This window comes from Saimiri boliviensis, chromosome 15 (genome assembly GCF_048565385.1).
Source record: "Saimiri boliviensis isolate mSaiBol1 chromosome 15, mSaiBol1.pri, whole genome shotgun sequence".
NCBI classification, from domain to species: domain Eukaryota; kingdom Metazoa; phylum Chordata; class Mammalia; order Primates; family Cebidae; genus Saimiri; species Saimiri boliviensis.
The window spans coordinates 28,099,433-28,117,316 of NC_133463.1; the positions used below are offsets into that span (position 1 = coordinate 28,099,433).

A 17,884-nucleotide genomic window follows, 5' to 3' on the forward strand; every position below is an offset into this window, starting at 1 on the left:
TTTTCTAGTTCTGTGCAGAATCTCAAATGGTAGTTTTAATAAGAATAGCATTGAATCTATAAATTGCTTTGGGCAGTATGGCCATTTTAATAATATATGTGTGTATATGTGTAAATATATATATATATTTTTGAGATGGAGTCTTGCTCTGTTGCCCAGTGGCGCTGTCTTGGCTCATTGCAACCTCCACCTCCCAAGTTCAAGTGATTCTCCTGCCTCAGCCTTCCAACTAACCGGGATTACAGGCATGTGTCACCATGCCCAGCTAATTTTTGTATTGTTAGTAGAGAAAGGGGTTTCATCATGTTTACCAGGCTGGTCTCGAACTCCTGACCTCAAGTGATCCACCTGCCTCAGCCTCCCAAAGTGCTGGGTTTACAGATGTGAGCCACTGTGCCTGACCTCATTTTAATGATACTAATTTTTCCTATCACTGAGCATGGAATGTCTTCCCATTTCTTTATGCCATCTCTTATTTCTTTGAGCAGTGTTTCATAGTTCTCCTTGTAGAGATCTTTCTCCTCCCTAGTTTGCTGTCATCCAATGTTTTTTATTCCTTTTGTAGCAGTTGTGAATGGGAGTTAGTTCCCAATTTGGCTCTTGGCTTTACTGTTACTGGTGTATAGGAATGCTAGTGATTTTTGCACATTGCTTTTGTATTCTGAGACTGCTGAAGTTGTTTATCAGCTTAAGAAGCTTTTGGGCTGAGGCTATGGGGTTTTCTAGATATAGGATCATGTCATCTGCAAACAGGGATAGTTTGACTTCCTCTCTTCCTATTTGGATGACCTTTATTTCTTTCTCTTGCCAAATTGCCCTTGCCAGGCCTTGCAATACTATGTTGAATAGGAGAGGTGAGAGAGTGCATCTTTGTCTTAAGCTGGTTTTCAAAGGGAATGCTTCCAACTTATTCCCATTCAGTATAATATTGGTGGTGGGGTTTTCATATATGGCTCTTACTATTTGAGGTATGTTCCTTCAATACCTAGTTTGTTGAGAGTTTTTAACATGAACGGACGTTTAATTTTATTGAAAGCCTTTTCTGTTTATGTGTGTGTTGAACCAACCTGCATCCCAAAGATAAAGCCTACTTGATTATGGTGGTTAAGGTTTTTTATATGCTGCTGGATTTGGTTTGCTAACGTTTTGTTGAGGACTTTGCATTGGTGTTCATCAAGGATATTGGCCTAAAGTTTTCTTTTTTTGTCGTATCTCTGCCAGGTTTTGGTACCAGAATGATGCTGGCCTCATAGGATGAGTTAGGGAGTATTCCCTTTTCCTCAGCTTTTTGGGATAGTTTCAGCAGGAATGGTATCAGCTCTGCTTTGTATATCTGCTAGAATTCAGCTGTGAATCCATCTGGTCCTGGGTTTTTGTTTTTTGTTTTTGTTTGTTTGTTTTTTTTGCATGGCAGGCTATTTATTACTGCCTCAATGTCAGAGCATGGCTAAAATTTTAAAGGCTGTGCTAAGAAGTTTTCCCTGACAATATTCTCTTAACTTCCACAATTGGTAGTCTCTCTACATGTTCTTTTATCATAATTTCAGTTTTTTTTCCTATTTGTTTCTATGTCTTATTTATCTTACATTGGTGCCCAGCAAAATAACTACTGTTTTTGATTGTAGCTACTACTAGATAGAAGTAGTTATCCGAACAAGTTGTCTTCTTGTATGTCGTACTTGGTTTTTCCCTATTTGTGTACCTTTGTTCATGGCCTTTCTCTTTTCTAGAATATTCTTACCCCCTTCTCTATCTACACTTTGGAGTTTAAACTTTTCTTTCATAACCTTATTCAAATCTCACTTCTTCCACAAAGTTCTCTTTGGATGATTCTAATGTTATTTCCTCATTTGAGCTCTTGTAGCATTTAAGTTGTGTTCTGTTTAGTTTCTGCTGTCTTATATTTTCTGTCTTTATGTATTTTGTGAATATGGTATTCTGCCTCTTTGAGATAGGTAAGATTTCTCATACGTCAATATATGTAGTTTATTCATAAGAAATATTACTGCCTGTGGTCATTTACCTGTTTTTAAATATTCCTGAAGACAATTTGACTATAAACATAGTTTATTCTCCTCTGGAAAACATAAGACCTCAGTTTAGAAATTAAATTGCTAATATTTTAATTCTATAAATTAAAGCAGAAAAATTTATAATTTATTTCTCTAGAATTTTCAAAATCCAGAATGAAAGAAAATTTAAAATAATTCTTTTTTGGTGTCATTGAAATGTAGATTATTTTAAAGTTGATTAATATTTGACTGAATGCAAAATCCTTTAGAAGACTTACATTTAAAACGCTTTTGTTAAAGGGAAAAATTTCCATTTATTCCTCAATAAAGAATGTTAAGTAGTACGTTCTTTGCCAGAATGAAGTCTTATTTTCTTCAGAATCACTCAAAACATTTGGGCCTCTTCTGTTTTGTAATCCTATTAAATTTATCCATGAATTAAAGCCTAATTATGCATAATTGGTGAACTCTAGATATTGAGAATTTGATGTACAACAGAAATTTACTTATTTAATTTATTGGAACATTATGAAATGTTGAAAATACTTCGTATTGGGATTAAGAAAAAAAATGCTGTTGGGAATTAACTAAATTTAATTGTTTATGTATTTTCCTTTAGCCCCTATGTTGTAAAGTACTATGGCAGTTACTTTAAGAATACAGACCTCTGGATTGTTATGGAGTACTGTGGTGCTGGCTCTGTCTCAGACATAATTAGATTACGAAACAAGACAGTAAGTATTTTAAAATTGTTTTGCTAATCTCATTTCTAAAGATCATATTTTAGAATCTGACTAGTTGGTAGTTTGTTAGAAAGAAAATGGTGAAAAAAGAAAAGATTTTAAGTAAAGCTATCTAGTAGGAGGTGTGAGAACCAGCCACATATCTTTCTGTGACAGATTTAGGAACTACATGATTATTTAACTTATTTATTACGATAATTTTTGGTATGTCACAGAGCACTTCTCTTCTTCATTTGGAATAGTGAATATGTGTTGTTTAACCATGTGAGTTTTATAAATTATGGCTAGAATTTTATTTAAAGTTTATGATAGTCATAGTATTTACTTAAATTTTCTGTATTATAATTTATGGCTGGTAATATTTGAAGAAATTACATGTTTCTGAATTTTAAAAAATAATTGAAAGCATTTTTGTGTTTCACAAATACTGTCAGGATGTGTGAAAGTGATAGAAATATACGTATTTCTATAAATTTAGCTTAGTGAAATGTATTGTTTCATAAAAGCTTTTTATGATTGTTTTAACTCTACAAGTAGAAGTGCTATTTACAGAATTGTTTACTTTAGGCTAGTAATGCATCTAGTTTATTTGGACAATTTGTATGGACCAAAGTGACCTTTTTATCTTGAATAAGAAGAGTAATCAGTGAAATAATTTGTAATTCTGTATTAGTAACATTATTATATATTGTCAGCCACGTTTCAGTAAAATACATTCAGAAAAAATTGTTAACTGCTTCAGTCAATTTGTGGTTAACCAGAATCATTTTAAAGTTTGATTTCGGAAGTACCATTGTAAGTTTAATTTACTATTTTCTTTTTCTCCGTTAGGGAAAAGAAGGTAAATAGAATTTCTTTTAAGGGAAGTGAAACAGAAATTGAAATAATCCCTGTTTTGACAGACTAGATTAAGTGATCTGTGACATTCTAATTATATGTTTGAGAATTTCTATGATGCTTAACTAGCATTTATGTAAATCAGATGACTCTTGAGTGGCGGAACAATGCTTCAGTGGAAAATAATTGTATTCCATTTAGAGAAGTGTTTTAAAATTATTTCAGGGCTAAACTCAGTGCATTTGGTGTTTAAAGTTATCAAGTAGGAATATGAAGTAAAAACGTGTGAAATGGAAAATTTTAAACCTCTGTTTTCTTGGTTTTAAGTGTTAATGTTATGATTTTGAGTAGATGTGAAGTGTTTGATCCAAGTAGTTTAATTCTTGTTGCCAATAATTACAACTATGAAGGTATACTATAGTTTTTGAAGATAGGTGTAGATGAGATCATTATCTTCAGAAAACTCTTCATCAGTTGTCAGAGAGAAGATTTTACCCGTTCATATTCTTTGCTATAAAACATTGTCCACTAGCCTGTTGGGGAGTTGTACACTTGGAATAGTGTAGTTGTCACTCTCACACAACAGGTATCCTGGGTTCTGGGGTGGCATGGTAAGAGTCTAATATCCATATATGAAAAGGAACCCAGAACTGCACAAGAGATTGATCAGCAACTGTAGGTATATGGTTTCTGAGTGTTGCCTTGATGACACCTCCTATTAAATCACAGGAATATTTGTATCTTTCTTTTCTAATGCAAGGACATTTTTCTTCATTTATTTATTATCTGTAAAGAGTACCATTATTGTTAAGGTTAGTAATACAAGGATCTGTATCATTTCATTTAAAAAATATCTTCACACTGTAAGCATTTGTTCACTGGAGGTACACTCTTGATTATCTGAATTTCAGAAGCATGACTATTTCTGATTGACTGGCTTTCAAAAATGTGACCAGTGTAGCAGTTGTCTTTGATTAAACAGGGTAAAACTCACTCTAGTAATTGTTTTCATGCTCATAAAACAATCTTTTCCTAAGAATATGGCAATTTGTTTTTAAGAGCTTGTATGGTCTTTTGTTTTTTGTGATATGCTTTGTTTCTTTAAATTCTGTATACGTTTTAAATAGCACAAGGAATTCTTGTTATTTTATATCACAGATGTTTATATTTACTCATCTATATATGCTTTTTATTGTTCGTCGGTTCTTTCTGGATTTCTTGGTTGCCTAAAGAATGTCCTTTAGTGTTTCCTTATGTGTGGATATGATGATGACAAGATCTATTTTTTTTTTTTTTTGGTGAAAATGTTATTTTACTTCTTGTTTTTCTTTTTCCTTTTTTGAAACAGGTTCTCACTCTTTTGCCCAGGCTGGAATGCAATGGCGTGATCACAGTTCACTGCAACTTTGAACTCCTGGGCTCAAGGGATCTTCCAGCCTTAGCCTCCTGAGTAACTAGGACTTCAGGAGCATGCCACCATGCCTTGCTAATTAAAACGAATTTTTTTTTGTAGAGATGGGGTCTGGCTATGTTGCCCAGGCTGGTCTTCAATTCCTGGTCCTAAGCAATTCTGCTGTCTTGGCTTCTCATAGTGCTAGGAATACTGGTGTAAGCTACCATGCCTGACCCCTCACTTCATTTCTGAAAAGTATATTGCTGGGTAAAGAATTCTAGGTTAGTGATTCCTTTTAGCCTTTTAAAGATCTTATTACAGAAATCTTGTAGTATTTTATATCCTAGAACATAATTTATTTTTATTTTTGAGGCAGGTTCTTGCTCTGTCACTCAGGCTTGAGTGCAGTGGTATGATCATGGCTCACTATAGCTTTGACCTCCTGGGGTCAAGTGATCCATCCACCTCAGTCTCCTGAGTAGCTGGGACCATAGTCATGTGCTAACATGCTTGGCTAATTAAAAAAATTTTTTTTGAAGAGACAGGGTCTCACTTTGTTGCCTAGACTTATATCCTAGAACATATTAATTATAGTCTAATTTTGTCTGCTATCCTTTTAAATGTTACTGTCCTGTGGGTCTCTCTCTATTTTATATTGTTTCTCTTGTTTTTTACTGTTTTCATCTATGCCTGGTTATCTTTGATAGAGTGCTAGACATTGCATAAAATGTGATAGAATTTATTTGAATTTCTGAATGATAATGTCTTTTACTTAAGTTTTTTGTTTGTTTCTAACTGGCAGCTAGAACTAGCAATCCTGGATCACTTTAATTAGGGTTAGAGATCATTTGAATCTGGGCTTTAGTACAGTTATATGCTCTGTAATGATGTTTCCATCAATGATGGACTGTATATAGAATGGTGGTCCCATAAGGTTATAGTATCGTATTTTCACTGTATCTTTTCTGTTTGAACATGTTTAGATACGCAAATACGTATCATTGTGTTACTGCTGCCTATAGCATTCTGTATAGTAACATGCCATACAGGTCTGTAGCCTAGGAGCAAAAGGCTATGCCATCTAGGATTATGTAAATACATTCTGTGAAATTGCCTAATGATATCTTTTTTGGAATGTATCCATGTTGTCAAGTGACACATGACTGTACTTTTGACAGTTGATTCTCCTTTATATCTAGGATATGGTCCTTTGATATTCTAGGGCTTCTCAGTTTCTTGGTAGGTTTTGATTTCCAGTCTTTAACCTTTTCATCTTATAAGTCAGTCAGAAGGTCTGTTTTGCTTCTTAGCCTCTTAACTTCTGTTCCATAATTGATAGGTGCCTCTTGAGGAAAAACAGCCCTTATTGCTAGGCTCACCTCTTTCTTTTTTTATTATATCTTGTTTTCAGACAAAAGGCACTGCTCTTCTATCTTCATTAGCTATCAGATAGACTTTTAAATGTATTTTTCCAAACATTTTAGTTCTTTCAGCAGGAGAGTGGTCTGAATTATCTAGTTTATCATGACCAGAAATGGAACTCTTTCTAATTGCATATGTTTTCTTATTAGCATTTCTGTTCTGCTATGAGTAAACATATGCAGAGCTACCCCCAAAGGCCAAGGGAGCTGAGAGGCTGAAGAAAGGGGCTGACAAATCCAGTTTTCCATAAAGAAACATTTATTAGAGACTTACTAACAGAAATAATGTTTTGGGTGGCCAAGAGGTGGTGTACTCCCACATCCACCCTACCCTAAATATCCTTTATATAGCAAGCTCCTTTGGTAAAACATGTGCAGCTGGTTACACCTCAGACTTTCTTGCTACTCGTGACCACTGGAGAGGTTAGATAAACACCTTTATGAGGGGTTATCTATGCCACAGGCGTTGTTTAACGACCTTGCTGCTGGAGCCAAACTCCTGTCATTATGGTGGTTTTACTTCGGAATGGCATCAGTTTTATCTTGCAACAGGCTGGTTTTTTACCTACCTCTTTAATCTAGCTGGAGTTTATTTCTGTATATGATATGAGATAGGGATATATAGCACTTTTATTTATTTTTTTCCTGTGTGGAAATCTAATTGTCCTAACACAATTTTCTGTTCCTTTTAAACTTGCTTATACGCCTGTTCTACAAAGGTTTTATATATATTTGGCTCTATATTTGGTCTCTCTGTTCTAGCAGAGATTTATTTGTCTGCTTCTGAAACAGAAATATGTTCTTAATTGTATGGTGGCATGTTTGATATTTGGGATGCAATTCCCTTGTCTTTGATTTCCTTGATGTCTCATGTAAGTTTTATTTTTAAATTTATTTTATATTTTATTTATTTTTTTGAGACTGAATTTCGCTCTTGTTGCCCAGGCTGGAGTGCAATGACGTGATCTTGGCTCACTTCAACATATGTCTCCCAGGTTCAAGTGATTCTCCTGCCTCAGCCTCCCGAGTAGCTGGGATTACAGGTGTCTGCCACCACACCCAGCTAATTTTTATATTTTTAGTAGAGATGGGGTTTTGCCACCTTGGCCAGGCTTGTCTTGAACTCCTGACCTTTGGTTATTCTCCTGCCTTGGCCTCCCAAAGTGTTGAGATTACAGGCATGAGCCACCATGCCTGGCCTCATATAAGTTTAGAATAAGTTGTCAAGCTCCACAAAAAGTTTTGCTGGGTTTGTGATTGGATTTAACTCATAAATTGTGTTGACTGATATTGTCTAGTCCATGATCATAGAATATCTTTGTGTTCAGTTCTTCTTTTATGTATTTAAATGCATTTTAAAATCTCCTTGAAAATTGTACAGCTAGGCATGGTGGCTCACGCCTGTAATCCTGGCACTTTGGAAGGCTGAGGCACATGGATCACCTGAGGTCAGGAGTTTGAGACCAGCCTGGCTAACATGACGAAATCTTGTCTCTACTAAAAATACGAAACAATTAGCTGGGTGTGGTGGTGGGCGCCTGTAATCCCAGCTACTTGGGGGGTTGAGGCAGGAGAATCACTTGAACCTGAGGGGCAGAGGTTGCAAAGAGCCAAGATTATACTACTGCACTGCAGCCTGGGTGACAGACCAAAACTCCTTCTCAAAAAAAAAAAAAAAAAAAAAAAAAAATTGTATACATTTTAAATTTGATTTGCTTCTAGGAGCTTTGTCATTTTTACTGCTAATATGAATGATCTTTCTTTGTTGTTATATTTTTTAGTTGGCTAATGGTAGTATCAAGAAAGCTATGTCTTATATATTTTTGTTATTCACCGTAACAGCTTTTGCCATTGGTATTTCTCTGACCCTGTTCCTTGATTTTGCTAGTCATTTGCTTATTTATTTTCTATACACGTACCTTTTTTGTGATCCAGTTAATAAGATCCTGTTTGACATTTTGTATCATTCTTGCCTCGTGCCCCAGTTCTTTCTCTTAATCTCTTTTTAGGAGTTTTGTCTCTGAAACTCATGCTTTGTGTTTGGGGTCTGTTCTTTGGACTGAGTATTGTAGACACTGGTTTACTCATTTGCTTTCATGTTTTTTTACTCCTAGTCATTTGGATATATCTGGGAAAGCCCTTGAATTGACTTTTCTTATTACATCCACTTAAATGAATTCATGTATGATCTGTGGATGTAGAAATTTATTGACAACTTTAACCTTTATAAATCTAAAAACAGATGTAAAAACACGATCACTGAAAGTCTTGTTTTTGTGCTTATCTTTAAATTGTTAATAAAAACTATAAAATAGAGGTTGCGAACAAGGTTGGATTGGTGCTCAAGTGGACTTGGATGTTGCTCTGACAGCATAATCTTGTTCTGAAGTGAGAGCTTAATTTATAGTTAATTTGATTATATATGTACTGTATATCTTAACCATATTAATAGCTTTCTCAGAGTAATGGACAGTTTAGATAACATTATTAGAAACTTTTGGATCTCGTCTGACTATGTATAATTTGCATATTCTATTTGTACATATTTATATGTAGCGAGCTTCATTTATTATAGAGAAGAAACAAAATTATGTGATGATTTAGAGAGTTAACAATGGATTCTAAACTTTTTATTTGTTTCAAGAGTAATAAGTCTTGGAAAACTACCTATTTTGTGTGTGTGTGTAATTATGCTTGTCTTTGAAAGAAATCTTTCTAGGGATAAAGTCTTTTTGGATCTGAATTATTGACTGCTGTCTGTTTTTGATCAAATGTTTCCTTGAAAATCGAAAATTAAAGGCACAGGAAAGAGCAAATCCAATTAAGTTACAGGACTTTGAGACAAAACATTTAAGTTCAGATTTTTTAAGCTGATATATAAACAGAGTTTATGTATTACCTCCTTCCTACCTGTACAGTTTCATAACTTGTCACTGTTTTATCAGGTATTTTCCACTTCAGGGTTACAATAAGAACTGGCTCCTAGAATAAGAAATAGCTTCATATTTTGGTGATTGTATGTATGCCCTTGCCTCATCCTCTGCCCTTCTTTTAGTGTTATCCCTACTCCCAGTCTTTGCCTAGTGAATTTGCATCCATGAAGGCCCAGCTGAAAATGTTACTGCTTATTTGAAAATTTTCTTATTTTATCAGGTAGTTTGTTGCGTGTTTAGTAATTCATTGATTAATTGGGCCTTTATTGCATAGTCATTCTTACATAAAAAAGGAGCACATATTCCTCATGATTGTAACTGAGTCTGAGTAGTAAAGGGTAGAGATTTTGTTTATTTAAGTGCTGATGCTTACTTAATATGGGCCAGATCACAGAGTTGGAACTTGAGCTGGTAGTGAATTATGGTAATTAATGGCAGTGGTACTAGAATTAGGAAAAAGATCAAACTCTTCTGTATCGCTAGTGGGTGATAAAAAGTTTCTCTGATTCCTCAGGTTACATTGTGAGTAAAAATCACTATTAGGTTAGTATTCATTGAGTCCTTTTGGTTTATAAGTGTTTGGGGCTCTATAAAGTAGTATAATGTGATTAAAATTTCTCATTTCTGTGATCAGACTCACAAACACAGCTGAAATCCTGGTATCATATACATTTAGTAACTGATTTTTTCAGAGTATTTTAAACTATCTTAAGTTTGATGAAACTTCTTTGTAGATAGCCATGGTATCCTGTGCTTGGGAATTACATTTAATTAGTCAGCTTTTAGTATTTGGGAGAAAAGGAGTTCTAGTTGCCTTTCACCTGCTATTAACTGCTCAAGGGCAGCAGTTTTAGCATATTTATCTTGAAATATTCCAAGTGCCTAGAATAGCTACTGGCGCCTACAAGCCTTTGACAAATGTTGAGCTGAAACAACCAATTTCTTGGCTTCTTATCCTGTGAATATAAAATGACCCTACCTCTCTATTCAGTGTTATATTTTTGTGGATAAGTTATAATTTGTGTGGCTACTATTTGGTATTAATAATGTGGATTGCTGAACAAATACGGTCATATACCAAAGGCAAGCCATAAAAAGTATCCTAACTAGTAACCTTGGCATGTGTGAAATACCAGAATATGTTTCATTAGTTTCCTGATTTTTACAAAAGTTATATATACGTCTATGTTTAATTTTTTGCTTATCTTTAAAAATGTGTATCTTGATAATTTTAATCATAGGCCTTCTGTGCCTCATGAAAAGGCTTATATTGTTGTTTGTGTAAGGTAATATAAGCATTTTTTTTTTGAGGAGTTAAGTGTTTTCAAGTTTTAAAAGAATGAAAAGTTTAGTATATTTGTGGTAATAAATTTTGAAGGTTTCCTTCTGAGGAAATTTTTAGAAAACCAATTTATATTAAATGCCATTAAACATCTCGAAACATTTACTGCAGAGTAGAAATGCGTAACTTTGTGAAATTGAAGCTCTTAAAAGACAGGTTAGATTTTTTTGATTAGAGGCTTTCCAGTGATCTTTACATAATTGTAAAGCTATGTCTTGACATATGGAAGAAATAGAGTATGTGTCTTAGATGTTTATTGTATACTTAACAACATTCTAAGAAAATGCTTAAGGTTATTCTCTCCCATTTAGGCCCATTTTTTGATTTGACTACTTGTTTTCATTCATCCTAGTATAGTAGAAATGGCATGAATCCAGGCTTTCAACAATATGGGTTTTAGTTTTGGTTCTTCTACAAACCAGTTTTATGGTCTGGAGCAAATCACTTAACTGACAAGGACTTAAGTGTCTTCTTCTGTTAAATAATAGGTAATAATTGCATAGTGCTTTACATTTTATTTGGCAGTTGATACAGTTTAGCTCTATGTCCCCACCCAAATCTCATATTGAATTGTAATCCCCAGTTTTTGGGGAGGGACCTGGTGGGAGGTGATTGGATCATGGGAGCGGATTTCCCCCTTGCTGTTCTCATGGTAGTGAGTTCTCATGAGAGTGTGTAGCACTTCCTCTTTCATCCTTTCTCACTCTCTACCATGTGCATTCAGTGCTTGCTTCTCTTTTGCCCTTCTGTCATGATTGTAAGTCTCCTGAGATCTCCCCTGCCAATGCTTCCTGTACAGCCTGTGGAACTGGGAGTCAATTAAATCTCTTTTCTTTTAAATTACCCAGTCTCAGGTAGTTCTTTATAGCAGTGTGAGAATCGTTGGATACAGCAGTTTTATTTACATTTTAGTTGAATGGAAAGGTTCAAAACACATTTATTGATTTAGGCCCAGTGCTCATCCCTAGAGGTACAAATAACTAATAAACGTTGCTGTTTTGCATTCTACACACACTAGATGAGGTAAAAGATATGTAAAAATCCAAATTCTGTTTTGGAAAGAGTTTGAGTTCTTTAGGAGGAAAAAGAAGACACACATAACTTAACAATTTAGAAAAAGTTGCATTGGTGAGATAATCCATTAGCACAGTGGTACCTTTTTGGCACCAGGGATTGGTTTCATGGAAGACAATTTTTCCATGGATGAGGGTGATGGTTTCAGGATGAAATTGTTATACCTCAGATCATCAGGCATTAGATTCTCATGAAGAGTGCACAACCTAGATTTCTTGCGTGTGCAGTTCACAATAGGGTTTTTGCTCCTATGAGGATCTAATGCTGCTGCTGAGCTGACAGGAGGTGGAGCTTAGGCAGTAATGCTTATCTACCTGTCACTCACCTCTTGCTGTATGGTCCAGTTCCTAACAGGCCATGGACCAGTACACGGGTTGGGGACCCCTGCATTAGCAGATTATTGAAAGAGTAGGAGTTATTGAATGTAAGCTTCAAAAGGGCAGGGATTTTTCTTATTTTGTTCATTGTTTTATCTTCAGCTTCTAGGACAGGTGCTCAGTAAATATGTATTGACAGAATGAATGAATAAATGAATGAGTCAGAGTAGAGAGGGCAAGGAACATCTTGGAAGAGGAAACAATGATATGCTCAAATTTTTTTTCTATCTCTAAATATCTAAAGTTGTACTCCTAGGTTACCCAAAGGAGAATGTTTCCAACATGTGGTCTAAATGAATTTACTTTACTCGCCCTTAATCAATTGCTCAAAATCACTGCCACATTTTAGGCTGATGGATCTATGTTAGGATCATGTTATATTATTTTCTGTTTCCTGAATTTTTTTCTTTTTTCTTTTTTGTTACTTTAAGAAAAGCAGTATATGCATCTTTTATCATTTTGCTATTATCTTTGAGCTTCTTACTCAGTATATCTGTTTCCTGGAACGTATGTGATTCTTCTTTGAGATTTTCCTGGTGCTTCCTGACTTCTTGTTGTAATGTGGACTCATTGCTTTGAGGTCTGCTTTATAGCTGTATCCTTGGAATTTTTTTTCACTTGACTCTTGATTAGTGCAACCATTTAAAAAAAGTATATTTCCTGTTTTCCTGTTTTTGCCTTTGTTTTGTATTCTTCCTAAACTGTCTTCTTCATGAAACAAAAATAAGAGGTCAATTATGATTTGAGTCTTTACATATCTGGAAATGTCTTTATTTTGCTTTTATTCTTGGTTGATAGCCTCTGGAGAATTTTACAGTGAAAATAATTTTCTCAGAGCTTTGAGACTTTCCTCCATTTATCTTCTAACATCTAGTGTTGCTAATGGCTGTCAGGGTCTTATTTATTTTTAGTTTTCTTCCCTTTCTGGAAATTTTTGGACTTTTCTTTTTATCTTGATGTTTCTGTTATTTCAGACTGGGGACAAGGAGCCAATTCTTGTTTCATTTTCTTCTTTTCAGCTTCCGTGAAACAGTGAACTCCCTTTCACTCTTGTTCTCCCTACCCTATGGTTCTAAGCTTGGAGTCCTTCTGGGATTTACTTGGTAGATCCCTTCTTTGTCAGATCTTGGCTGTGACCATCTCCACAGAAATGCTCCCAAATTTATTATACTCACCTGTGCCTTATATATACTTTATAGCCTATCATACTCTTAGGAGTTTAAATTAGTACAACTGCTTTGAAGAGTAATTTGATAATCTCTTATTGTTGAATATGTATGTACTCTAGGATCTATCCAGTGGTTTTCCTCCTCCTCCTTCTGTACTTTTGAGACATCTCAGCACAATTGTATAGTGTGCCTGTGCAAGAATGTTGTCACAACAGAAAACTATTGATAGAAGCATATTTAAGTGTCGATCAGTGTTAGTCCCTGGGTTAGAGGATGGCTATAGTTCTTTCAGTCTTCATACTTTATAGCTCTTTGGTGAAGCCAATCTCTGAGAGTAGTATTCTGATTCAAGAGTAATTAGCATCCAGCTGTATAGATGAGAATTACATGAAAATAACACACAGGTGTTTTTTTGTTGTTGTTGTTTGTTTGTTTGTTTGTTTTTGAAATGGAGTCTTGCTCTGTTGCTCAGGCTGGAGTGCAGTGGCACTATCTTGGCTGACTGCAATCTCCGCTTCCCAGGTTAAGCAGTTCTCATGCCTCAGCCTCCTGAGTAGCTGGGATTACAGGTGTGCACCACCATGCCTGGTCAATTTTTATATTTTTAGTAGAGGTGAGGTTTCACCATGTGGGCTAGGCTGGTCTTCAACTCTTGACCTTGGGTGATCCACCTGCCTTGGCCTCCCAAAGTGCTGGGATTATAGGCATGAGCTACCATACCCAGCCTAAAATGCCACATAGATTTTGTGTCTTAAAAGTTATATAAACATTAAGTTTAGTATATAAGTGACATTTTCACTATATACTTTTAACCACGATGAGATCTAATTCTGTAATGTTGGGTGGTTGTGGGAACACAAACTAATGGGGAAGAAATTCCCGACTGGAGAGAGCAACTCTTGAATGACTTGTACATTTTCTTGAAGGCTGGTGGTAGACTTATTTTATAATGAAAATAATTCAGGAAGTCCAGTTTTCCTTTAGTTACTGGTGTAAAGGGCACATTAAGACTATTCTGCTTGGCAAATTCTCACTGATTGTTACAGTTTTAGAACAATGGTTCTCAACTCCAGTGACAGACATTTGGTATATATAATATAATATAATATATAATAACAGATGTATATATTACTTTTATGTGCCAGGTACTTTTCTAAATGTATTATGTATATTATGGCATTTAATCCTCGTGAGGATTGAAGAACTCTATGAGGTAAGAACTATTATTGACCCATTTTCCAGATGAGAAATGGAACCATACAGAGGTTAAATGGATTATATGGAAAGAAAGGTTGGAATTATAGTGGATGGCTACAATTGAGCTGAGAACATAAAATCTGGAGCCATATTGCATGGCTTTGATACTGCCTCTGCTACATACTACCTCTGTGAACTTGGCCAAGTTTTTAAACTTCTCTTTGACTTAATTTCTTCACCTGATAAATGGGATAAGACCACCCTAGCTCCTTGAGTTGTTCTGAAGATTACATGTATTTTGAATGCCAGAATAACACCTGACACATAAAAGGCCCTATATATATTTGCTTTTGACATTGTCATCCTCATCCTGTCATCTCACTTACATAGATAAGAGTGTCTTTGCATTTTGAACATTGTCTATCAGATGTATTTGGGTAGAATAATGCAGAGGACTATAGAACCAAGGATAGAATCTTAGTATTCACCATTGGTACTTTGAATTATTGTTGTTAATGAAGAAATTCCATAACATAGACCTCTCATTTTTAGGTACAGTGTTAGTTTCTTTAATAAAATCAAGTGGTGGTGGCTGGGCTCAGTGGCTCACACCTGTAATCCCAGCACTTTGGGAGGCTGATGCGGGCAAATCACCTGGGATCGGGAGTTTGAGACCAGCCTGGCCAACATGGAGAAACCCCCTCTCTACTAAAAATACAAAAATTAGGCTGGTGTGGTGGCATGCATCTGTAATCCCAGCTACTCGGGAGGCTGATGGATGAGAATCACTTGAACATAGGAGGCAGAGGTTGCGTTGAGCCTGGATCGTGCCACTGCACTCCAGCATGGGCAACAGAGTGAGACTTCATCTCATTAAACAAATAAATAAAATAACCAAATAAATAGAAGAATCAGGCAGTGGCTATTCAAAATATACTAGCATATTTTATCCAAGTGCCCTTAGAATCAGTACCTTGCATGTAATAGCGTTTATGGTAAATGTTTGGTTTGTTGTATTTTAAAAATATGTATATGTTCTGCCTTGATGTTAAGTCCTTCTTCAAACATTTTTTTCTTGGTAAAGATATATCAAGTTCTCATTATTGATTATTAAGATTTATTTGGAGCTTAAAAACTTGATATATCATTGTCAGTAATAGACATCTTTTTGATATGTGTGGATTTCTGTTCAATAAAGTGCTCTTTGGGGTTTCTATTTGCCTTTTTGTTACTAGACAATTTCATGTTTGACTTTCCTAATCACTTTGTTGCATGTCCCTTCTTTGTGTAATAGATACTGCTTCATACTGGATTTACAACTCCATATATATTGAGTGCTTTTCTGTTGTCTTCTGATCTCTTTTTCAGGAATCTTTTCATGTGGGAAAGGATTTTAAATGTGTACCCACTGACCATTTTCACAGTAGAGTATCAGTTCTCTTTCTCTGCAGATCAAGAGATTATAAGCAGCGTGTATATATATATATTTACATATGGTGTAAGTAGTGAAAGCTTTCATTTTGAATCACTAGTTGTGGGGCTTTGTGATATATTATTAATCTTTTTTTTCCTTGCCAGACATATGCAATCCAGATTTCATGAAAGACAACCTCTGTCTGCCCTCTTGTATATAATAATGGTTAAAGTATTCTAGTTATTTTTTCTAATGTATGTACTTTGTGTTGAACAGAGATTTGTGTTTTTCTGGACACATCCCATAACTTTTTATTATTATTTATAACCTTGGATATTTTATATTTTCAATTCTCTTTTTTTTTTAGGTGGAATGAGATAGATTTGTAAGGGTAGAAGGGAGTTACTGAGTTGCTATGCTATTTTCCCCAGAGTATTTTCCTCATCCAGGATACCTGAGAGTCCCATTGAATGTATGTATTCTTTTTCCTAAGACAGAAGGAGAGGGGGCAGGAGAGCTTTTGGTTGTAAAGAAGTTGGAATATGAAGTTTGATGAATGATCAGATAAAATCTTACAAGTCGGCTTAAGTATTACTTTTGAGAGTTAAGTATTTCAGAGATTGCTGCATATTCACCAAGTTTCTCTAAACCACTGATTTTTCTGTAAGGGGTTTTCGTAACTATTGTATGAGATGATAACATGTATGTTATAAAAATGAATGGAAACTGAAATGGCTGAGAGTTTTGTAAAATGAGAAATCCAAATGCAAATTAATACAATGACAAACATTAGCTAGGGGAGGTGGTAGTAGGAAAACAAAGGAGGCAGGAGACTTTAAAAAAAAAAAGACTGCACATGTTCCTTTTAAAAGTTTATGTTCCTTTTAAAAGACATGTTTATTCTGCTTTTCTTGCTGCCAATTATTGTATCCCTTTTTGAGGTGGCAGAAAATAGAAAATAGATTAGACATCTAATGCTGTTACACATCTGGAATAACCTCTAGCATTTCTATAATTAGTCAGTGGTTTGTGCTTTATACAAACCTCTTTTCCAAGAACTTCTCCTGTTTGGTATTTACTTCAAGTTTCCTGCATCAGTTTCAACTTTAGGTTATAAATTACAGAAAACCCAGCATAAGCCACCTTAAGCCAAACAGGGAATTTATTTGTTCACGTAACTCTCACTCATTGCAAAGTTAGTTTTGTGCGTGGCTTGATTCAGGGTGAAAGGAAATTACTTGAATTCGTGTTTTTGTTCTGTTATCTCTTTATTGGTCTCACACTCACACAAGCTCTTCCCTCAGTTACAAGATGTCTGCCAGCAGTTCCCTGGGTTATACCTTTCTAGTTGAAGTCCAGCAGAAAAGAGTGATAATTTTGTGCTTCTGAGTGGGTCATGTGCTTTCCTTGAGCAAATCATTGTGGCCATTTCAATGTGATTTAGTAACTGACTTAGACCTAGGTCATGTGTTCAGCCCAGATCTAGAGTAGACTTGACTACTAGAAATACATGGTCTGAGAATGAGGAAGCAGTGATTTCTTAAAGGGAAATCACAATATTTTTAGCAGAAGGGTGAATGGGTGCTAGACTGGCAAAAAATAATGGATGTTTCTATATATTTATTAAATGTAAAAACAAAACACACCAGGAATAACAGACAGTAATTTAAAAACTCCTCTAAAATAGCTCACAAAATAAATCTTAAATTGTGGAAGATATATCTGGTGACATTGAGTCAAAGCTTTTGAGTCCTCTTCTCTTTGTTCTTTCTGTCACAGTAAGGGACAGTAAGGTTGATGTTTCTCAAGGATCCTGTTCCTGCTAGGTCAGCAGTAAATGTTTGCTAGGATTTTCCTGGAAAGTACTCAGTGGAAAGACCCATGGTTCCCTTTAGACCACGATGGCTTGACCCTCGCATTATTTCTGGTCCCTGGCCCCTTCTTACAAGGGTTTTCTCACTCTGAGTGGCTA

At 35.3% G+C, this 17,884-nt stretch overlaps 1 protein-coding gene across 2 annotated transcripts in view; it reads left to right on the forward strand.

Annotated features, from left to right (window-relative positions):
• Positions 1-17,884, forward strand: part of STK3 (serine/threonine kinase 3) — a 352,673-nt gene that overhangs the window by 67,980 nt on the left and 266,809 nt on the right. The window contains exon 4 of one of the 2 annotated variants that reach the window (XM_039464621.2): positions 2,632-2,746. In XM_039464621.2, coding sequence (XP_039320555.1) covers positions 2,632-2,746 — 115 coding nt within the window. Of the gene's footprint in view, positions 1-2,631; positions 2,747-7,506; positions 15,997-17,884 lie in introns of those variants that run through there. The other variant, XM_074386819.1, reaches the window with a different exon arrangement.